This window comes from Saccopteryx leptura, chromosome 5, assembly GCF_036850995.1.
Source record: "Saccopteryx leptura isolate mSacLep1 chromosome 5, mSacLep1_pri_phased_curated, whole genome shotgun sequence".
NCBI classification, from domain to species: domain Eukaryota; kingdom Metazoa; phylum Chordata; class Mammalia; order Chiroptera; family Emballonuridae; genus Saccopteryx; species Saccopteryx leptura.
The window spans coordinates 204,699,374-204,723,062 of record NC_089507.1 but is presented as its reverse complement, the minus strand read 5'-3'; the positions used below and the strand labels follow the sequence as shown (position 1 = coordinate 204,723,062).

General features: G+C 47.8%; 1 protein-coding gene across 1 annotated transcript; it reads left to right on the top strand.

The window, feature by feature from the left end:
* The first annotated feature begins 807 nt into the window (after nt 1-807).
* DNTTIP1 (deoxynucleotidyltransferase terminal interacting protein 1) lies at nt 808-22,627 on the top strand. Its single transcript, XM_066385959.1, has 13 exons — nt 808-996; nt 1,571-1,641; nt 3,777-3,873; nt 6,509-6,607; nt 9,555-9,623; nt 9,857-9,913; nt 10,201-10,259; nt 11,416-11,461; nt 13,647-13,705; nt 13,791-13,851; nt 17,945-18,016; nt 22,107-22,162; nt 22,272-22,627. The coding sequence occupies exons 1-13, from the start codon at nt 823-825 to the stop codon at nt 22,408-22,410; spliced, it is 1,059 nt and encodes a 352-aa protein (XP_066242056.1). The 5' UTR covers nt 808-822; the 3' UTR covers nt 22,411-22,627.
* Nucleotides 22,628-23,689: the final 1,062 nt, after the last annotated feature.

The following is a 23,689-nucleotide window of genomic DNA, read 5'->3' as shown; positions in this document are numbered from 1 at the left end:
CCTCATTCTTCAGATGGGGAAACTGATGTGCATTAAGAAACATGGGTCACACAGCTAGTAAATGGTAAAAACAAAGATAGGCAGTCCAATTCCATAGTTCTTAATCACCACATCATACTGGATTTGAACTCAAATCTTCCTAACTGCAAAACTCATGCACTTTCTATTACCTTGTTTTATGACCTGGAAAAAGTAACTTTACCACCCATAAATCTATCCAATTTTATTCAGGGCCGCCTTACCTCTAAAAAAGAGATAAGGGGAGCTCTGGGAACTCCACAGCAGTTAAATCGCTACATCGGGCCCATCCCAGAATCACCAGTATGGGGATGGAAGCCCAGCTTCCTGGGGCTGGGAGAATCCACCGTCCAAGTCCCACCCTTCATTGTAATGCCTTCAGACCCAAGAGGCAGACCCTGGGGTCGAGGCCTGGGAAGACCCGGTCGGTGAGTGTTAGAGATGACATGGGCATCCTGTTGTTGGGTTTCTGGGTCCCTGCATTAGACCACTCCAATCCCGGGGGCTGAGTACCGAGCATGTTAAAATCGACGGTTTTCAAAGATTAAACTGCAGGCGCCACTGTACGAAACGCTCCTCTACGATCCCCAGCCCCTGGGAACCTGCTCCCTTCCTCTGTCCCGTACTCCTTCGGTCAGAGAACGATTCTTGACTGAACACCCCCAGCATACACCGGCGAAGGGGCCCCTCCCCTGAGAAAGCCCCGCCCACCCTCCGGATCCGTGGCGAGAGGCGGCGGTTGGTTCCCATGGTAACTCCGCAGCTGGCTGCGTCGCGCTCTCTGGCAGGTGTTCGCGCGTTCCAATGACGTCACGGAGCCACTTTCCGGCCCATTGGCAGAGTCTGGCTGGAGTTGTGAGGGTTGGGGGTGCCATGGGAGCCACTGGCGACGCCGAGCAGCCGCGGGGACCCGGCGGGGCAGAGCGGAGCGGCCTGGAGCTGGGAGACGTGGGCGCAGCGGGACAGCTGGTCCTCACAGTAAGAGTACTCCCAGGGAGACCGGGCCGGGTCCGACCTCGGGCCGCCAGGCCCTCGGGTCCCCGGGACCCTAGCCCACGGGCGAGAGAACGTGGTGGCGGCTGGTGCTACCGAGGGGGTTGGCGTTTTTCGCAGTCCGACGACCTAGATTCAACTTCTGGTGCCGCCCTCCTCGCTAGGTGACGTGGGCCAGTCCTGTCAGCCCCCTGAGCTCCAGTTTCCTCTTCTGTAACACGGAGATGATTAGTATCTCATGGGGCTGTTGTGGAGATGGGATATAGTGCGGGTAAAGCGCCGGCACGTCAGTCAGCCAAGAAGTAGGCCCTCGGTAAACACCGGTTCCCTACCTCCAGCCGTTCCTGAAAAGGGGCAGTCGGGACTTTTGAGGCTGTAAGCTCTCTCCGTGTTTCTCTTCCCTGGCAGGACCTTTCAATCACTGCCCTCCCCCCGACCCCAAGGTGGGAGAGGTGGTGGAAGCACCTGAGAAGCAGGGCTGTGTTTAACTTCATGCCCACCCTCCACCTTCACCCCAGTATCACAGACTTCGATAACATCTGCCCCTTGGTCCCCGCAGAACCCTTGGAACATAATGATAAAGCACCGGCAAGTGCAGCGAAGGGGCCGCCGCTCACAGATGACTACGAGGTGAGGCTGACTCCCGGTGGGACTGACCTCCGGGCACTGGCTTGGAAGGCAGCTTTGGGGTTCTGGTTGTGGAATGCTGAGAAGAGATCGTCAGGCGGTTGAAAGAGCACTGGACTAGGAAAGAGGAGACTCAGATTCTGTGATTCTGTAACCTTGAGCAAGTCACTGCTCCCTCTGAATTTATGTACAAAATGAAGGGGAAAGGTAGATTAAACAATGACTAAGATCCCTAACACTCACTCGTCTGTGTTTGAGGGTTCTAAAAAGGCAGAGTAGCCCTGGCCAAGTTGTTCAGTTGAATAGAGCATCATTCTGATAATCATGATTGCGGGGTTCAATTCCCAGTCAGGGCACATACAAGAATCAACCAGTGAATGCATAAATGAATGGAACAACATATAGATGTTTCTCTCTCTCTCTCTCTCTCTCTCTCTCTCTTTTCTCTAAAATCAATAAATTCAAGAAAAAACAACACCTTAACAAAAGAAAAAAAAGAGGCAGAGAAGCACAGAGGTTAAAAAAGTGTGACTAGTCCTGGCTAGGTAGCTCTGTTAGGTCAGGTGTTGCCAGGATATGCCATGGTTGAGGGTTTCATCATCCCTTTGGGCACATAAAAGAAGCAACTGATGAATGCAACAAATCAATGTTGCTAAAGTATGGCTAATACAATAGTATTATCACAGGCTACTGTTACCTGTGATAATAGGGTAATTATGAATAACTAACCATTGTTATTATTATTAAATAAATAATAAAAGGGAAAGGAAAGAACACAAGATGGGCCTTTGGGATACTGATTATATTTCTTTTTTTCTTTTTTCTTTTTTTTTTGTATTTTTCCAAAGTTAGAAGCAGGGAGGCAGTCAGACTCCCGCATGCACCTGACCGGGAACTCACCCGGCATGCCCACCAGGGGGCGATGTTCTGCCCATCTGGGGCCATTCTAACACCTGAGGCAAAGGCCATGGAGCCATCCTCAGCTCCCGGGCCAGCTTTGCTCCAGTGGAGCCTTGGCTGTGGGAGGAAAAGAGAGAGATAGAGAGGAACGGGAGGGGGGAGGGGGGAGAAGCAGATGGGCGCTTCTCCTGTGTGCCCTGACAGGGAATTGAACCCGGAACTTTCACACACCCAGCCGACGCTCTACTGCTGAGCCAACCAGCCAGGGCCTGATTATATTTATTGACCTCGACAGTGATGAAATGGATGTTCATGAACACTATTCATTAAAGTGTATAGACTTTTCAGCCCTGGCTGGTTGGCTCAGTGGTAGAGCGTTGCCTGGCGTGCAGGAGTCCCGGGTTTGATTCCCGGCCAGGGCACACAGGAGAAGTGCCCATCTGCTTCTCCACCCTCCCCCTCTCCTTCCTCTGTGTCTCTCTCTTCCCCTCCTGCAACCAAGGCTCCAGTGGAGCAAAGTTGGCCCAGACGCTGAGGATGGCTCCATGGCCTCTGCCTCAGGCGCTAGAATGGCTCTGGTTGCTACAGAGCAACGCCCCAGATGGGTAGAGCATTGCCCCCTGGTGGGCATGCCCTGTGGATCCCGGTCGGGCGCATGCAGGAGTCTGTCTGACTGCCTCCCCGTTTCCAACTTCAGAAAAATACAAAAAAATAATAATAATAAAATAAAATAAATAAAGTGTATAGACTTTTCTGTATACATATTATACAGTACTTCATAACACTTTTAAAATAATTACTCAGCCCTGGCTAGGTAGCTCAGTTGGTTAGAGCATCATTCCAATACACCAAGGTTGAGGGGTTTGATCCTCAGTCAGGGCACATACAAGAATCAACCAATGAATGCATAAATAAGTGGAACAATAAATCTGTTTCTCTCTCTCTCTCTCTCTCTCTCTCTCTATTTCCCTCCCCCTCCCTTGTACTCTTCCTCTCTCTCTCTCTAATATCAATAAATTAATTTTAAAACTAAAATAATACTCACTTCATAGAGTTATGGGAGTGAAATAAAAGCATACACCTATGTGATTTACAGAGAGACTGAGCACATAGCTAGTTTTCAGTAAAAGCTACCTGTTACTGTCATGAAAGGATCCTATGGCAATAATTGCCTGGGAAGACTAAGAAAGAATGTGTTTGGGACATGTCCCCTGACTGTGTCTCTGTCCTGTATGCAGTTTCACAGATCCTGCCATCTCTATGGACCTCCTCCGAGCTGTGTTGCAGCCTAGCATCAATGAGGAGATCCAGACTGTATTCAACAAGTACATGAAGGTGAGAGGGACACAAAGGTAAAACAGCATCAGTCCTTAATAACACAGGAGCAGTCTTCCCTGCACCACTCTCTCCCTGGCTCTCTCCCTTGCTCTCTCTAGTACACACAGACAGCTCAGGTTTTCCAATTCTGAATCCCTGAGAACTTTTCTTCCTCTTTGGGGGTAATTTGAACACCTCTTTTGCCAAGCTGTTGTGAGGATGAAATGACTTAAGTGTAATGTGCTCAGAACTGTGTTTGGAACATAACAAGTGTTTTTGTTACTTGTTTCATAATACGTCCAGTATTATTATTGAAAATTATTTTCAATTTAATAACAAGATAACCTAGACATGTTTTCTTTGAATATATGTACCCTGAATTATTAATGTCATCCCATTAACATTAATAAAAATTTAAAAAAAAAAAAAAGAAAGAAAATTATTTTCTAGGACTATAAAAAAACTTCTGCGTGGTTCTACTTGAATGCCTCCTGGATGCTTCACACCCACCATATTCTGAACTGAACTCTTTGTTTTTCTTCCTAAACTTCCTCGTCTTGTGTTTACTGATTCACTCAAGAAGGGTTTACTGAGCGCCTGTCATAATGGCAGGCACTGTTCTAGGCACAGGTGATGTAGTAGTAAACAAAATGGACAATGTCCTGCCTTTTAGTAAATTTCTGCTTTGTTAGGGAGGCCAGAGAGAAGGGGAAGAGAGTGGGGAACAGTTCTAGTTCACAGATCACGGCTGGGAAAGCCCTCAGAATAGAGGACATTTCATCACCTTGTCCTCGGTGTTTTCAGGCCCAAGCTTTCTCTCTTACCCACTGGAGGAAACTTCTGCTTTCCTTTTTTGTTTTTGTTTCTTTTCATTTTTATTTATTGATTTTAGCAAGAGAGGAAGGGAAAGAGAAAGACAGGAACATCTTATCTGTTCCTGTATGTGCCCTGACTGGGTATCGAACCCACAACCTTGGAGGGTATTGGAAGGATGTTCTAACCAACTGAGCTACCTGGCCAGGGCCTGTCTCCCCTTCCCCCCATCAGGTGAAGCTGCTGGCATCCTGGGGCCCTGGCCAGGTCTCACTCCGGATATCCCACAGATGTTCCTTTGTGGTTGGGCAAGGTTACATTCAATCAGGATTTTCTACGGTCTGGGTCTTTCCCAGCCTCCCCTAGCCTGTTCACTTCCGGCACTGGGATTCCTTCTTCTATAGAAGGCATACATGTATACTATAAAAACTGAGAGAATATAGATAAGAACAAAAAGGAACGCAGTCATCCATGATGTCACGGCTGTTACTTTACTATGTATTCTTACAGTTCTTTCATCTCTGTTTGTCTTTTGCTATTTTACATAAATCACTTCAGATGATGCCAAACTATTTTATAACATGCTTCCTTTACTTGGCAATATATCATAAATACTTTTAATATCAAAAATATTTTTTTCTATATATCCTGGGGGTTTTTAATTTGCATATTCATGATATGGCTATGCCATAATTTATTTTATACCTGGACATTTAGGTTATTCTTTTATTTTTTTTTTCATTTTTTTTTTTCTTTTTCTGAAGTTGGAAACGGGGAGGCAGTCAGACAGACTCCTGCATGCGCCCGACCGGGATCCACCCGGCATGCCTACCAAGGGGCAATGCTCTGCCCATCTGGGGCATTGCTCTGTTGCAACCAGGGCCATTCTAGCGCCTGAGGCAGAGGCCATGGAGCCATCCTCAGTGCCTGGGCCAGCTTTGCTCCACTGGAGCCTTGGCTGCAGGAAGGGAAGAGAGAGACACAGAGGAAGGAGAGGGGGAGGGGTGGACAAGCAGATGGGCGCTTCTCCTGTGTGCCCTGGCTGGGAATTGAACCCGGGACTCCTGCACGCCAGGCTGACGCTCTACCACTGAGCCAACCGGCCAGGGCTATTCTTTGATTTTTGCATTATTTACACATTAATGCTGTAATGACCATCCTTTGGGCACCTCTGTGATTATGCTCCTCCTAAAACGAGGACAGAGTGGGGAAATGAGGCTGGGATATGAATCAAAATCTGTCTGGTCGCAACATCGTGCTCATAATTCCTTTACCTTTCTGTATGAAGCTATGATAAAGGCTTCTTTTTTTTAACAAAAATCAAGAGAACTAATCCACTTTTATTTACTTTTCAATAAGTTTAGATCCTTGAGGGACACAGCATTACACGGATTAAGTGTCCAACAGCCTTAGAAAGAAGGTTGCTTCGGAATTTGGCACGAGCCATGCCTCTGTTTCCATGAGCAGGAGTTTCTTTCGCAGACAACTCTGGGTTTGTTCGGTTTGCCACCAGGAGTCACCGTGTGGTTCTTTGCTTTGTCCACATAAACACAACTCTTGCCTAGAGAGAGCTCAGATTCAGCTCAGGCAGAAACACCTTCAATTTAAAGAAGAGCTGTGTGCTCCCTCTGGTTCCAGAGACCTGCTTATAGCTGGCAAAAATGGCCATGGACCGCAGCCTTCCAGACGTATTCGTCGTTTTAGAAGTCCTCTTCCCAGCAGCCTCCACAGGCTCCGTGATGGCGGAAAGAGTGAAAAGCTTCTCTTTTCTATTCAGTTTCCTTCAAGTTGGTGCAAATTAGCAGGACTTGTGACTTTTCCTCTTTGTACTTCTCCCTAGTTCTTCCAGAAGGCAGCACTGAATGTGCGAGACAACGTCGGGGAAGAAGTGGATGCAGAGCAGCTGATCCAGGAGGCCTGTCGGAGCTGCCTGGAGCAGGTGAGACCAAGTAGGACACAGGGTCAGCCCCTGGGGCTCCGCTAAGAAGTGTGATCCCATCACCAGGGGGGATGCGGAAGCCACTCAGCATCCAGCTAGGGCTTGCAAGAGTTGCTGACAGAAGGGGAGGGAACACCCTAGCAGGATAGCTCGGTTAGAGCATCGTCCAGAAGCACAGAGGTTGCCCGTTCAATCCCCGGTCAGGACACATACAGGAACAGATTGATCCTGTCTTTCTCTCTCTCAAATCAATAAAATAAACATTTAAAAGGGGAGGGGGGAGTAGTTACTATATGCCAGGTTCTGTGATAGAAGTTTTCACATGCATTTGTTTATTTACATCTCAGAGGAAACTGGTTCAGAAGACATGTTTTAATCCCTAATTTACAGATGAAGAAAGTGTTGCTTAGAACACACAAGAGTTCGAATAGCTGAGGTCCATCTCAGCTCTGCAAGTACTTGTGACTTGATCCTTCAAGAAGTCCCAGCCCCTTTTGGTATCATGGAGACTATCACCCTTTCTGCCTCCCTGCCTCTCAGGGTGTGGTCAGGAGGCATGACATCAGGTCTATAAATGGCTGTGTTCCCAAGATAGCAGTGAACCTGTTTGCATGTGTCAGCTGCTGTTATTACAGGAATGGTCAGCATCACCCAGATTCTGTGCTTGACTGTGAAACCGTTAGCTGTCAAAATGGGAATTTCTTCAGAGTCAAAGCCACAGGGGCTGGTTTGAGTTCAGTTCTGTAAGGGTGATTATCATAAGGAGATTGGCTGGCTGGCTGGCTACTCAGGCACAGGCTTAGACAAAAGCGAGACCGGGGCCCGGACCTCCGTTCTGAGGGGCAGAACCTCATGCCGTCGATGAGAGCTTACTCAGCTTCTTGGCGGCATTTGTTGCAGTGGATCGTGTTTTGTTTCTTAGAATGCTCATCTCCTGGCTCCAGCCTCACTGCCCCCCCCCCCGGCTTCCCAGGCCAGCTCATCTTCTCTGCCTGACCTCTGACTGTTGGTGCTCTCCCAAACTCAGTCCCAGACCCCTTCTCTTCTGTGGCTTGTTCTCGTCGTAGGCGATTTCGTCGAGTCCTGTGGCTTTGAAGCCTCCACATGTAACTGCGGACGATCCCCAGATGCATGTCTCAGCCCTGAGCTATTATACTTCCACTCCTGCCTTGCTCCAGTCCGTTCTCACAGCACCCAGACCATCCTTTCAGAGATGCACCACATGGTCTCACTCTGCGCTCTAAAACACTTCAGTGACTTCACTTTGAAGGCAGAATAAAACCCTCATGCCTTACCATGACCCACAAACCCCGCGTGGACTGGCTCCTGCCTCTTAAACTTCAATTCATCCCACCTGCCCCTTTTGACTATATTCTAGCCATGCTGGACTCCTGCTTCTCTGGCACACCAACCAGCTCAGGGCCTTTGCACTTTCTGCTCTCACTGCGTGGCATGCTCTACCCTTCACTCTACATAGCTGGCTCCTTTTCTTCAGATTTAGCTGAAATATCACCTCATCAGAGAGGCCACCACTGAACACTCCATCTAAAGTAGCCTTCATCTCACTTCCTTCCCCAGCTCCAGTTACTATCACCTCCCTTGTTTATCTCCACTATTTATTTCAATTTGAAATTATTAGTAGCTCAACTGTTTATTGTCTGCCTCCCTCCTCTGCTAAAATCTTGATTCTATAAGAGTTGAGGCCTGATCTTGTTCGCTGCTGTATTCCTAGCCCTAGGATATGACTCTTACTATGAGTACACTAAGTATTTATTGAATGAGTAGTAAGTGAGTGAATGAATGGATGAATAAATGGCAAACAGACAAGCAGAGTTCCCATTCTCCTAGCACTTATATCCCAGTTGGGCAGACAGGGATGAAGTGAGTGACATGTGCACCAAGACCCGTGCGCTCTTCACTGAGAAGGAACAACTTTTGGAGGAGGAGATCATGAGTTCAGTTGGGGGTGTGGCATATTTGGGACATCCACACGACATGGGCAGACTGTTATATAAATCTGTAGATATCTATTTTTTAAAAAAAACTTGAGTAATTTATGATCATTATTGAAAAATTTAAAAATGTAAATAAGTAAAATATACATATAGTATATATTTACATGGGAAAAAGTGAGGAAGAATTTATATTGAAATATTAACAGTATTCTCAGGATACTGAGGTGTCAGGTTTGATTTATTTTACTTATTTACATTTTTTAATTTTTCAACAGTGATTATATATTACTCAATTTTTTGTTTTGTGTGTGTGTGTATGAGAGAGAGAGACAGGAAGAGAGAGAGAGATGAGAAGCATCAGTGAGTAGTTGCATCACTTTATTTGTTCATTGATTGCTCCTCATACATGCCTTGATGCAGGTAGGGGGGGCTCCAGCCAAACCAGTGACCCCTTGCTCAAGCCAGCAACCTTAGGCTCAAGCCAGCGACCAAGGGGGTCATGTTGATGATCCCACATTCAAGCCAGCAACCCTGCGCTCGAGCCAGTAGTAACCTTGGGGTTTCCAACCTGGGACCTCAGTATCCCAGGACAACTCTCTATCCACTGTTCTACCACCGGTCAGGCGATATATTACCCAAATTTAAAAAAAAATAGGTATCGCCTGACCTGTGGTGGCGCAGTGGATAAAGCGTCGACCTGGAATGCTGAGGTCACTGACTTGAAACCCTGGGCTTGCCCAGTCAAGGCACATATGGGAGTTGATGCTTCCTGCTCCTCCCCCCCTTCTCTCTCCCTTCTCTCTTTCTCCCCCCTTCTCTAAAATGAATAAATAAAATCTTTAAAAAAAAATAGGTATCTACTTAGTGCATATCTTCGAGTGCCTTTGTACTGACCATGGAACAATTGTAATCCAGTTTGGAATGTGTCTATAAAAATGAAAGCAGAAGCTTCCCCCAAAATAGTGACTGTTACCGCGGTCTTTTCCATTCAGGCTAAACTACTGTTTACAGATGGAGAAAAGGTTATACCCAGATTGACTCATGAGCTTCCAGGAATAAAGGTCAGATTCCCTGAGCTGGGGGTTAGGAGGGGAAACTGATCAGACTGGGAGGCAGGGGGGTTCCACGTACCACCCATTTGTAGGGCGAGGTCCAGATACCCTGCTGGGGGGCTTCTGAGGCCTGGCTCAGGGCAGGGCTGGAGGGTGTGGTCCAGGGGCTCTGTCTTCTGCGTCCCAGGGAACCTGCAGCCATGGCACCGGCCTTGCACTCACTACCTTTCCTCTTTCTGCAGCGTGGTCGGCAGGTGGAAGAGGAAGGTGCCCATCGAGGAAGTCCCATTCCCAAAAAGGTAAACCATCTCCACGTTTTCTGGCAGGGAATACTGCCAGAATATCCAATGCCAGTTGTCCTGGGATACTGAGCTCCAGAGAAGGCGGCGGCTTCCTCCGAGCATCCTGGGACCCTTCTAGCATGAGAAGCAGGCGCCCTCGAAACACACTGTCCCTGTTCACTCTCAAGCACCATTTGGTCTCTTTGGAAAATCCATCTCCACCAGTGACCATGCACCTGCCAGTGGGATGGGGCAGGGTGGCGCATCCACAGGGTCAGGCCTTTGACAGCTGTTCTTTGTGGCAGAGGAAGGGACGGCCTCCGGGACACATCCTGTCAAATGACCGGGCATCCACCGGCATGGTGTAAGTGGGGACCACTGAGCCGAAGGAGGAACAGGGAGGGAGTGGGCTGGGAGAAAGAGACCAGTGTTCTGCTCCTGTAGAAATCAGGTCTTTCAAGTCACCAGGTGGGAGGGTAGGGAAAAAAGCAGCAAGGAGGAGGTGGTTTCATCCTGCTTTTGCCCCAGAACAGTCCAGCCCGACTCCATTAACACCAGGCTTTCTCTGTTAGTAGTGTGTAGTGAATGTTTACAGTGTACCCTAACTGGTCTGAACCCCATACATACATACTTTTTAATCCTTACAACCACCCGCTAATGAAAGTATAATTAATTTTGCAGAAAAGGAAAAGGCTCAAAGAATTAACTTGCCTAAAGTCCTACAGCTAAGGGTCAAGACTACTCCATTCCCTCTAGGACGGTCATTTTCAAAGATTTTCACCCTGGCCGGTTGGCTCAGCGGTAGAGCGTCGGCCTGGCATGCGGGGGACCCGGGTTCGATTCCCAGCCAGGGCACATAGGAGAAGTGCCCGTTTGCTTCTCCACCCCCCCCCCCTTCCTCTCTGTCTCTCTCTTACCCTCCCGCAGCCAAGGCTCCATTGGAGCAAGGATGGCCCGGGTGCTGGGGATGGCTCCTTGGCCTCTGCCCCAGGTGCTAGAGTGGCTCTGGTCGCGGCAGAGCGACGCCCCGGAGGGGCAGAGCATCGCCCCCTGGTGGGCAGAGCGTAGCCCCTGGTGGGCGTGCCGGGTGGATCCTGGTCGGGCGCATGCGGGAGTCTGTCTAACTGTCTCTCCCTGTTTCCAGCTTCAGAAAAATAAAAAAAAAAATAAAAAGATTTTCAAACAAAACTGTACACGGAAGCCCAATGTACAAAGCAGATAAAGCTTCTCGGGTCTGGTTAAGAACGGTGGGGCTAGCTGAGAGCCACTGGCCTAGGACATGGAGTGCTGGTAACAGCACACCTTAGACCTGCGTCCTACCTGAGCGAGCTCATTCCTCATGGACACACCGCAGTTTTGTCAGATGAGAACAACTCAAAGAGGTGCCTGGACTTGATATCCTAGGATGGTTTCCCATCCAGTGCCCCTCTCCCTTTGTGTCTCCCCCAGTGGGTTACTAGGAGGAAGTGTGCCCAGGGCCAAAGTGAGAGAATTCACCTTTCTTCTCTCCTTCCAATCAGGTGGAAACCAAAATCCTGTGAACCAATTCGCCGAGAAGGCCCCAAGGTACGATTATGTGAGCATGGCAGTGACCTCAACCCCGAGAGACTCAGTCAAGGCTCCGGGGCCCACCGTGAGGGAAGAGGCTGGGGGTGGGGAAGGACGCGTGCTGGCCATCCCAGAGCCATGTTGCCCGTCCCCGATCCCAGCGCTGGCCTCCCATGAGGCTCTCGAGTAGGGGCTGGAGTTGGGGTAAAACAAAGAGAAGGCCTGAGTCTGCTGAAGCCTCCCGTGAGAGCTCGTGGTCACTAATGCTTACGCAATACTTAATATGTGACAAACGCTCCCTGAATCTGTACATGGGTCATCTCACTGAATGTTTGTAACACCCGAGGAATAGATTCTGTTGCCCTTCTCTAGTCAAGGAGCTTCCTTTCCTGCCAACTCCCAGCAATCATCTTATTTAGTATCTTACCCACCCAACACATGTGAGTGTGTACTGAGGCTTAGGACTTGCTCAGAGTCACATACTAGTCGTGGTGGAGCCAAGTCTCGAACAGAAGACCCGTTGACACCAGAGTGTGTGCTCTCCACCATCAGCCTCTGTTGTCTCCAGAACAGTTGTTTGCAAGGTCTTTGGGCAGCAGACTCCGTTCTTTAAGTACAAGCATGTGTGGAAGCCCAGTCAGGTAAAAGCTCTGCTGTCCTGGTGTGTCCAGTAAAAAGGGTCCACCCCTGTCGTACCGGCCCTCTGCTTTCACCCAGTGACCATGCTTTCCTTCAAAAGCTCTGCCCTTAAAGCCGTGGTCCTGCATTCTCCTGGCTCTTTCAGGTCTTTCTGTTCCTCTGCAACATCCTCGCTCTCTGAGTTATTCCTCAGCAGTGACCCATACACATGGGCGTGCCCAGAATTCTCTCCTTGGCCCGCTTCCCCGTCTAGTTTCTCTCTGGATGATGGTTTCAGAGACCAGCATGTCTAAAGTGGTCATACCCTTGATTTGCCCCACATCTACTGTCTGCTGGACCCCTGCCTGGAATTTTCATAGCATTTCAAACTCAGCATGTCCAAAATGGGAATCACAATCTGCTCAGCCTTCTTTTATGTTCTCTACCTTGCTCATCCTTGCCCCTTCCTGGCCTTCCTCTCCCTGCATCCAGCCAAGTCCCGGATGCTTCTACCTCCTAAATATATCACAGTCGCTATTCCGTCCTCTGCCTCCTTACTGCCATCCTAGTTCCGGCCCTCATCATCCTTCACAACTGCTCTATTACAACAACCTCTAAACTGCCCCGCTTCAAATCCATTAGCCACGTTGCAGAAGAGTGAGCTATCTTTAAAGCAAGCCTGGCTCCCCCTGTGCAGAGGCCTCAGCGACTCCCCTCAGAGCCTCTAGAATGAATAGAATGTACTAGGGCCCTCGGCTTCTCTCTCCAGCCTCATTAACTGCCACTCCCTAATTTCTGTTCTCTCTCTCTCTTAGCAACAGAATTGCTGTAGTCCCTCCAGCATGCAAACCAACTCTCACCTGCCTTTGTTCCTGCTGCTCCTCCTTCCTCCCCTCTACCCTAACTTGTGCTCACTCTTTCAGAATCATCTTGGTAATTACTTCCTTAAGGGCGCCTGTCACCCTCTCCTTTGGCACCCCTCACACCCTGCACTTGCCTGTATCATTCATGCCCATCCTGTGATGGTGTAATTACCTGTACGCATAAGTCTGTGGCCCCTCGAAGAACAGAGACTATCTTACCTCTTTATCCCCAGTGTCTAGCACAGGGCCTAGTGTATTGTAAGTATTTTGTTTCTTTTTTTTTTCTTCTTCTTTTGTGATAGAGAGAGACCGAGAGAGGGACAGATAGGAAGGGAGAGAGATGAGAAGCATCAGTTCTTTGTTATGGCACCTTAGTTGTTCATTGATTGCTTTCTCATATGTGCCTTGACCTGAGGGCTACAGCAGACTGAGTAACCCCTTGCTCAAGCCAGCGACCTTGGGCTCAAGCTGGTGAGCCTTGCTCAAACCAGATTAGCCCGCATTCAAGCTGGCGACCTCGGGGTTTCGAACCTGGGTCCTCCCCGTCCTAGTCCAGTGCTCTATCCACTGCGCCACCGCCTAGTCAGGCAGTAGTCAGTTTCTTGACTCACCTGTTTTGAATAATGGACAAGGGTGGTTATTGGTTGAGGGGAGGGGAGGAGTGTTTCCTTCCTGCCCACCAGATAAACCTCACCCTCACAGCCTCTCTGTTTGTCATATAGTGGGACCCAGCTCGGCTGAATGAATCTACCACCTTTGTGTTAGGATCTCGAGCCAACAAGTAAGTCTACGCGCTTTGGCACTGAGGGGTCCGCCCCAAGGACAACAACTGCTGGAATCCTGACCACTTGTCTGTTACTTTGCAGAGCCCTGGGGATGGGGGGCACGAGAGGGAGAATCTACATCAAGCACCCACACCTCTTTAAGGTAGGTGAGTGCTAGGGGTGAGGCAGGCCACTGCAGGGGGATATTTGACATTGGAGGCTCTAGATGGCACAGAGAAGCTTGGGACAAACACGGGTCTGGGAGCCAGGCTTCTGGTTGCCCCTCCAGTTGCCTCTGACCTGTACCTTTTGTACTTGACTCCACACCTCTGTGCCTCGATGCTAATCGCTACTTGCCTTGTGTGTTTATTGTGTGCCAAACATGGTTTCAGGTTCCACACTTACATTATCTCGTGGACTGTCCTTTCGGGTAGGTATTGTTGTCCCTATTTTACAACTTAAACAGAACAAACAGGTTGAGGAAGGCTAAGTGACTTGTTCAGAGTTACTCATCTAGTAATTAGTGAGTCAGGACTCAAATCCGGGTCTGTCCTCAGCAAAGCCTGAGCTCTTAACCACTACCCTATATCCAGTTGTCTGTGAAGAGGTTGGCGCAAGGCTTCAAAGAGAGGACCCCTGCTGAGCGCAGCTGTGCTTGCTCAACTCTGTTTGAGGAAACAACAGATGGGCGGGAGTCATGAATTCATTGACCCTCTTACATGAATTTGTATTTTCTCAGTCACAAAAGCACCCAAACATTAGAAAACAAAATTGTGCGTGTGTATACAAGACATGTTTTTTTGTATCTATTCACAAGGTTAATGCCCCTTGCCAGAACTGTGTATCCCCTCTGAGGTCTCAGAACCATGGACACTGTCTGCTACATTCTGTACAAGCTCAAGTTCTTTGAAGGGCAGACCTGCCTCCTCTATGTTTTCAGTCTTATGTTTTGGGATTCCCAACGCCTAGACAGTTTGCCTACTTGCTACTTCTTCATTTTCCTCTCTCGGTGTCCATCCACTCCTGCTGCTCCCGTTACCTGGGTAACCCCCCCCCCCATGGCTTCTGCCTGGCTGATCTTTTCCGGGTCTTTCAAGAACTTGCTTGCATTGTCCCCCAGTGGATATGCTCTCGGACATACTTTGAATTCCTGTGTTAGATGGTTACAAGTATGGTTTCAGTCCTGGGTCTGTTACTTACTAGCTATGTGACTTTGGGCAATTGGCTTCACATTTCTGATCATGTTTTGTCATCTATAAAATGGAAATGAGGCCCTGGCTGATTGGCTCAGCGGTAGAGCGTCAGCCTGCCGTGTGGAAGTCCTGGGTTCGATTCCCGGCCAGTACACACAGAAGCGCCCATCTGCTTCTCCACCCTCCTTCCCCCTCCTTTCTCTCTCTCTCTTCCCTTCCAGCAGCCAAGGCTCCATTGGAGCAAAGTTGGCCCCGGGCACTGAGGATGGCTCCATGGCCTCCGCCTCAGGCGCTAGAATGGCTCCAGTTACAGCAGAGCAACACTCCAGATGGGCAGAGCATCGCCCCCTGGTGGGCATGCCGGGTGGATCCCGGTCGAGCACATGCAGGAATCTGTCTGTCTGCCTCCCCGCCTTGGGGGGAGGGGGGAAAAATGATACAGACTAACCCACAGGGTTGGTAGAATTAAGAGAGAGTGCAGTAAAGCACCCAACACAATGCTTCGCATGTAGCAAGGGCTCCAATAAATGTTAATCATTTTTACCCAATTCTTAGACCCACCGGTTTTTTTTTGTTCTTTTTTTGTTTTTTTTTAAATTATTTTTATTTATTTATTCATTTTAGAGGAGAGAGAGAGAGAGAGAGATAGAGAGAGAGAGAGAGAAGGGGGGAGGAGCAGGAAGCTTCAACTCCCATATGTGCCTTGACCGGGCAAGCCCAGGGTTTTGAACCAGCAACCTCAGCATTCCAGGTCGAGGCTTTATCCACTGCACCACCACAGGTCAGGCAACCCACCGTTTTTAATAAACTCCCAACTCCCACTCTCATTATTAGTGGATACTAGCTTTCATTTTAACCTTTCCAGTCTAATAAGCGAAGGGAAAATTTTTGTGTTGTTTTACTTTTAATTCTCTATGCTTTAACTTTTTTTTTTTTTAATAATTTTATTTTTTTAATGGGGCGACATCAATAAATCAGGATATGCCTGACCAGGCGGTGGCACAGTGGATAGAGCGTCGGACTGGGATGCGGAAGACCCAGGTTCGAGACCCCGAGGTCACCGGCTTGAGCGCGGGCTCATCTGGTTTGAGCAAAAAGCCCACCAGCTTGAACTCAAGGTCACTGGCTCCAGCAGGGGGTTACTCGGTCTGCTGTAGCCCCACAGTCAAGGCACATATGAGAAAGCAATCAGTGAACAACTAAGGTGTCACAACGAAAAACTGATGACTGATGCTTCTCATCTCTCTCTGTCCCTGTCGATCCCTCTCTCTGGCTCACTCTCTGTCTCTGTAAGAAATAAATAAATAAAATTAAAATAAATAAATAAATAAATAAATAAATCAGGATACATATATTCAAAGATAACAAGTCCAGGTTATCTTGTCGTTCAGTTATGTTGTATGCTTTAACTTTTCACCTTTTTTAAATTGTAGAAATAATACATAAACCCATTCTTGTAAAAGATTCAAATAATACACAGAAGCTAATAGGGAACAAAATACAGTTTCCTCTACCCTTGACTCTGCCTGTCCCCCTGGCGGTCACACTGACAGCGTGCCAGGAGCCTTCATTCCCTTCCTCTGCATGCAGGTGTGTGAGTGCGCCCTCCCCTGTCCTTCAGTGGTATTTCATGTTACTGAAATCATACTATACATATTGTTCTCTGATTTTTTTTCACCCAAAAATTCAGTCATTCATTGAACAACTACTCACTGGGCGCCGAGCGCTCGCAAGGTGCTACAGACGCCGTGGCAGCCCAGCAGACACAGGCCTCCTTGCCCGCACAGAGCTTACCTTCCGTGCAGGGCAAGCTGTGGTCTAGAACATGGTTTACCGGGAATGCGATTGCAGGGTCACAGTACATACTTTTAAACTTTTCACTGACGTTTACATTCCATGGGAAGTGAAATGATTTAAACTCAAAGGTAGTCACGATACAAATCTCTCAGCTTGGTCTCTACCAAATGTTCCATCTATTTTATAAAATCTACCTTTATTGAGTACTTAGTATATGTTATATCCTATATTTAGCACTTTCTATGCACTATTTTGTTTATTATTAACAACAACCCTAGAAGATAAGTATTAATACTGTCTGTTTTATAAATGAAGAAACTGAGTCTCAGGAAAATTATTGCCCGGGTTTACGCCATCTAATGAGTGGCAGAAACCAGACTTTAAACCTTTTCTGTCTCATTCCAAAACCGGGTTCTTAACCATAATACATCCTTCCTCCCCCCAAGCATGAAGTGTCCTGATTTTTTTTTTTTTTTTTTTTTTTAGTAAGAGAGGAAGAGAGACAGAGACAGGAAGAGTGAGATGAGAAAAATCAACTCATAGTTGGGGCACCTTTAGTTCATTGATTGCTTCTCATATGTGCCCTGACCGGGGGGGCTACAGCAGACCGAGTGACCCCCTTGCTCAAGCCAGCAACCTTGGGCTTCAAGCCAGCGACCTTGGGCATCAAGCCAGTGATCTTGGGTTCAAGCCAGAGACCTTTGGGCTCAAGCCAGCGACCATAGGATCATGTTGATGATCCTGTGCCCAAGCCAGTGACCCCACGCGTAAGCTGGTGAACCCTTACTCAAGCCAGATGAGCCCATACTCAAGCCGGCAACCATGGGATTTCCAACCTGGGTCCTCAGCGTCCCAGTCTGATGCTCTATCCACTGCGCCACCACCAGTCAGGCTGAAGTGTCCTGATTTTTGTTTTAGAAAGTATGGTCACCATAATAGTCACGTGTTACAAGCTTCCTTAGCTCATTATTTCAAAGAGGAGCAGAGCTCTATAATAATAGTCACCAGTCCGACTCATTGCCAGAGATGCTGTTTTGAGAAAGGAAGGGTTGGGGATTAGATGTGAACTAAATCTCTGGAAATTGGGTCCCACCCCTGGCTTCATGGATTCAAATGTTCTGAGAGGCCAGTGAGGCCTGCACGTCCACCCAGCTAGGACAAGGTGTTCATAAGAACTGCTCAAGAGCCAAGGGTATGCTCTGGGACCAAGTGAGCAAAGCCCCTCGCACCAGGCTAATGTCTCCCCTGTGACTTCATCCCTCACAGTATGCAGCTGATCCCCAGGACAAGCACTGGCTGGCCGAGCAACATCACATGCGGGCCACTGGGGGGAAGATGGTAAGTGAGCGCCTTCCCTGGTGCCCCTGCCAGAGACTCCCCAGCCCAGGGGCCAGGCTTCCAGCTGTTGGTGGCAGCTTACCTCCTTATCTGAGATACTCTCAGAGCCTAATGGATGTAGAAAGGGAGGGTTGGAAGGGCAGAGAGGGCCTGTTCCTTCATGCTGAACAGCAGGCTGTAATCCCTGGGGTTCCCTTTGCTGTCTCTAGTCTCCCACACCACCCCTCCCCACCTCCCCACCTCCCCACCTCCCCACCTCCCCACCTCCCACCTCCCCACCTCATCCTTCATATTTAGGTTGTATTAGCTATGCACAAGAATGGCAGACAAAGCCTGACCAGGCAGTGGCGCAGTGGATAGAGCATCGGACTGGGATGCGGAAGACCCAGGTTCGAAACCCCAAGGTCGCCAGCTTGAGCGCGGGCTCTTATGGTTTGAGCAATAGCTCACTAGCTTGGACCCAAGGTCGCTGGCTCGAGCAAGGGGCTACTCAGTCTGCTGAAGGCCCGCAGTCAAGGCACATATGAGAAAGCAATCAATGAACAACTAAGGTGTCACAACGAAAAACTGGTGATTGATGCTTCTCATCTCTCTCCATTCCCATCTGTCTGTCCCTATCTATCCCTCTCTCTGACTCTCTCTGTCTCTGTAAAAAAAAAAAAAAAAAGGCAGATACTTACAAGATACACTTCCTACTACTTAGCCCTTGTACCCATTGACAGATATCACTCTTCCATCCCAACACTCCGCCACCAGACACTGTTAAATCTTTTTTCTGCCTGACCAGGCGGTGACACAGTGGATAGAACGTCAGACTGGGTTGCCGAGGACCCAGGTTCGAGACCCCGAGGTCACCAGCTTGAGTGCGGGTTCATCTGGTTTGAGCAAAAGCTCACCAACTTGGACCCAAGGTTGCTGGCTCGAGCAAGGGGTTACTCGGTCTGCTGAAGGCCCACGGTCAAGGCACATATGAGAAAGCAATCAATGTACAACTTAGGTGTCACAACGAAAAACTAATGATTGATGCTTCTCATCTCTCTCCGTTCCTATCTGTCTGTCCCTGTCTATCCCTCTCTCTGACTCTGTCTCTGTAAAAAAAAAAAATCTTTTCTCAGCACAGTGCCCCAGGCAGCACTCATTGTCAGTAGGAATAAAACTTGTTTGCCACACCTGGCAGCCCTTCCAGAGTTAGCTCAAGAGTTTTCAGCTCACATCAAGCCGCGACCTTAGGAAGATGATCGTTGCATGAGTTCTGAACCATCACGAAGGGCTTTTTCATCACATGCAGTGTCCCCCACATACACCTGCGGACCCTCTTAGTCCCACTGCTGGGACTGCTCCTATCAGAATCCAGGGGCCTTGCAAACCAGTGTGCCACCTCCTCTCTGGTATTGAAAGCTATCTTTTATTTTACTATTCTGTTTATACCTACACTCTGTTTAAAAAAGATTTCTGAGAGCTTACCACTGATACAGAAAATGCAACATAACAAGTAAAAAATAGGGGTAGGAGGACACAGGATCTAAAAGTAAGCTGTGAGCTGAACTTTTTTTTTTTAAGTTTTTTAATTGCTGACCTGAGACACTAGTGCACTTCTGGGTTTTCACAAATTCAGCTCCAGGCCCCTCTCCAGAACACCTGGTCTGTTAAAAACTTCCTAGTACCCTTAAGATGAAGACAGTCAAATTACCCCCGGGACACACAATTAATTATTCCTGACCTGAGACTAGAAAGAACTGCCTCCTACAGACGTTCCCACGTGGTGAACAGCACCCTCCGGATGGTGAGCTCACGAGAGGGCGAGAGGGCTCTCTCCCTCTGCAGCGCACAGCGTCCGGCCAAGGCACCTTCCCCGGCCCGGGACAGTACAGCCCAGTTGCCAGGCAGTTTTCCCTTCTGCCACGAAGTTCAGAACCAGATAATCTTGGCTGCTACAGTTAGCCTAGCTTCCTCCAGATTTCCTGTTTCTGTGTATATTTTGCTTGCTCTCTTGCCAGTTTGTTATTAAGCACCTCAGGAAGTTATAATATTATAAAGTATGTTACTTTAATCCACAAGTTACATAGAGACACTAAGGCAGGATACAGAACAAATTTTAGGAGATTTATTAATAAGCCGCTACATATGACTTACACGGGGTATACCTAATCCAAATCGTGCAGCCTTAATGATAGTCCTGAGGTTGGTTATATAGACATGATCACATACTGGTTGGGGGGGAAAAGAGGGGGAGCATGATACAAAAGTCATCTACTGATATGCTTACAACATTTATCTATAGAATCTATTAAAAGGAAAAACATTCCTACACATTAAGACTACAAGATAACACAGTAGTGATAAATGTTTTACATACCCAACACAGTAGCAGTAAATGTCTTTACATTTCAACACAGTAGCGATAAATGATGAGTGTCTTTTTACATATCAAAGACATTCCCAAATCTTCCAGGCTTTACACTTATCCTTGTTGCCACAACAGTGGGAAATGAAATGTTTTATTTAGCTTAGGATAAGGAGAGAAGCTAAATGAAATTACCTTTGCTAAAAGTGTTGGGGCCAACTTATTAGGAAACCTAATTAGTTTTGGGGCTAGCTAGTCCCCGCTTGTTTAGTTTACAAGTTTTATCCATATAAAGAATTCCAAAAGGCTGACCTGTGGTGGCGCAGTGGATAAAGCGTCAACCTGGAAACGCTGAGGTTGCCGGTTCAAAACCCTGGGCTTGCCTGGTCAAGGCACATATGGGAGTTGATGCTTCCTGCTCCTCCCCTCTTCTCTCTCTCTCTCTCCCCTCTCTATAATGAATAAATAAAATCTTTAAAAAAAAAAAAATTCCAAAAGGGATTAGGCCCTGGCCAGTTGGCTCAGTGGTAGAGCGTCGGCCTGGCGTGCGGGAGTCCCGGGTTCGATTCCCGGCCAGGGCACACAGGAGAAGTGCCCATCTGCTTCTCCACCCCTCCCCCTCTCCTTCCTCTCTGTCTCCCCCCCCCCCCCCCCCCCCCCCCCCCCGCAGCCCAGCCGAGGCTCCATTGGAGCAAAGTTTGCCGGGTCACTGAGGATGGCTCTGTGGCCTCTGCCTCAGGCACTAGAATGGCTCTGATTGTGGCAGAGCGACGCCCCAGATGGGCAGAGCATCGTCCCCTGGTGGGCATGCCGGGTGGATCCCGGTCTGGCGCATGTGGGAGTCTATCTGATTGCCTCCCCGTTTCCAACTTAAGCAAAATACAAAAAAAAAAAAAAAAAAAAAAAAAAAAGAGGGATGATTATTAGAAAGCATATAAAATGTTACAGAATGCAGGTTTTTCAAGCAAGGGGAGTGGGCTCTTGATCCCTTTGTCTAGAAGTATACGTCACTCTCAGGACTCCAGGAGGGGAGGAATCAGTGTAGGAATTTTTAATTAAGATATGTAAACATTGTCTCCTAAAGGCTCTTAAGGAAGGGGAATAGGAAGTTTTCAGAAAAGTTTTACTTTCTTTGCTGTCTAGCAAGTGGCCTCAGTCCTTCCAGAGAACTATAGTTAAATTATTAGTTACTAACTTTTGCCCCTTCAACCTCTCTCTTTAGGGTTTTTTTCTCTTTAGAAAGGAGGGGTACCTGACCTGTGGTGGTGCAGTGGGATAAAGCGTCGACCTGGAACACAGGTCACCGGTCCGATACCTTGGGCTTGCCTGGTCAAGGCACATATGGGAGTTGATGCTTCCTGCTCCTCCCCCTTCTCTCTCTCTCTCTCTCTCTCTCTCTCTCTAAAAATCAATAAATATAATAAATAAATAAATAAAGTAAAAAAGAAAGAAAGGAGGGGTAAGGGGGCCTGACTCTTCCTTTTAAAATACTAATGTTAACAATTTTTGCAATTCCTTGGCACCTTATCATATAAAGAGTCACCAGTCCCCATTCCCCCACCCACACAGTTTCTATTTGAGGGAAAGATCCCCAGACAGTCTCTCCCTGGTTACTCTCCCCTACAAAATTATAAAGTATGCCCCTCCCTTACAGCCCTTCCATTAAGCATATGGTTAATAAAGTAGTATTGAGTTAGACATAAATGAGTCAGTGCTGATGGCCACTCTCCTTTGCTCCTGCCCCAGGCCTACCTCCTCATTGAGGAGGACATCCGGGACCTCGCTGCCAGTGATGATTACAGGTAATTCTAGTAGATCTGGCCTGTCCCCTCCCCACTGCCTTACCCTAGCCCCAGGGTGAGCCTGGGCCTACATCCTGTCTTCAACTTTTCTCCTCAATGTCTATGCCAGAGGATGCCTGGACCTGAAGTTAGAGGAGCTGAAATCCTTTGTCCTGCCCTCCTGGATAGTTGAGAAAATGCGCAAGTACATGGAGACACAACGGACAGAGAATGAGCACCGTGCTGTTGAAGTGCCTGCACAGACCTGAAGCCAGGTGGCCTGGCTACCCCGGCGGCCTTCCCCCAAGCCCCTCACGCTATGGCTGAGGCCCCCGCTGAGACTGCTCATGGATGATGGCAGCATTAAGCTGTGCCTGGGCTAGTTTGTAGTGACTCACTACGGAGCACACCCAGACTGGCATGTAGTTCTATATTTGTAAAGTTATTAGGATAGGAAGCAATTAAACAGTTTTTAATAAACACAGATGATGAGCCTGCTGTGTGTTCTGTCTTGCGGGTGCTGCCAAGACATCAGGAGCTCTTAAGGTGACCAACTTTTTTACAATGAAAAGGAGGACAAAAATAAATAAACATTTTATTCATTGCAACAATAATATACTATAATATAAATGCATAATAAAAACATTTGTAATATTTTATATTGTAATGATGCTTACATGCCTATTAATTTTTAATAATAATTGTAAGAAAAATACTCATTTAGATATCATCTAAATGAGTTCTTTTCCATTGAATGAATATTTTTTTGTCAATGTATCATCTTGTAACAATATATTGGAAATATCTGAACAAGAAATATCCTTCATATTGAATTTTACGTGAATTGTACTTACCTGTCTATGATTGAATATTCACTGAGAAAGAAATAATCGTGAGTATACAATGTTGGATGTGTCATGTCGTGTCTCAGTAAGAAGTACACAAAGCCATTTGCGGGCTCAGTATATTGCATGCTCTCAAGGTCTCCCATGCGGAGCACATGTGTTTCATAATCACGTCTTGCTGCACTGTACTGATCCTTGACAAATCATCATGTCAAATACAAATACGTCACATCACACACAATAGATCGACTCTGCATCGATCGAATACGGACATTTACAGATTAGTCTTCCAATATCAAAAAGGATATCCTCCAAAGGAGGACGGAAGGTGTAGGGACGCTCCAGGATCATCTGCTGATGGGCCAAGATGGAAATGGACGAAGGACTCTCTATGCTTCGTGTGGTGGTGGTGGAGGACACTTTTCGAGGGAAGACGGAACTTACAAAAGAAGGACTGTCCTCCCTAAAGGAGGATGATTGGTCACCTTAGGGCTCTAGAAGTAGGTAGTGGAGCCTGGTCAGGCAGTGGCGCAGTGGATAGAGCGTCGAACTGGGATGTGGAAGGACCCAGGTTCAAAACCCCGAGGTCGCCAGCTTGAGCGCAGGCTCATCTGGTTTAAGCAAAAAAAAAGCTCACCAGCTTGGACCCAAGGTTGATGGCTCGAGCCAGGAGTTACTCGGTCTGCTGAGGGCCCGCGGTCAA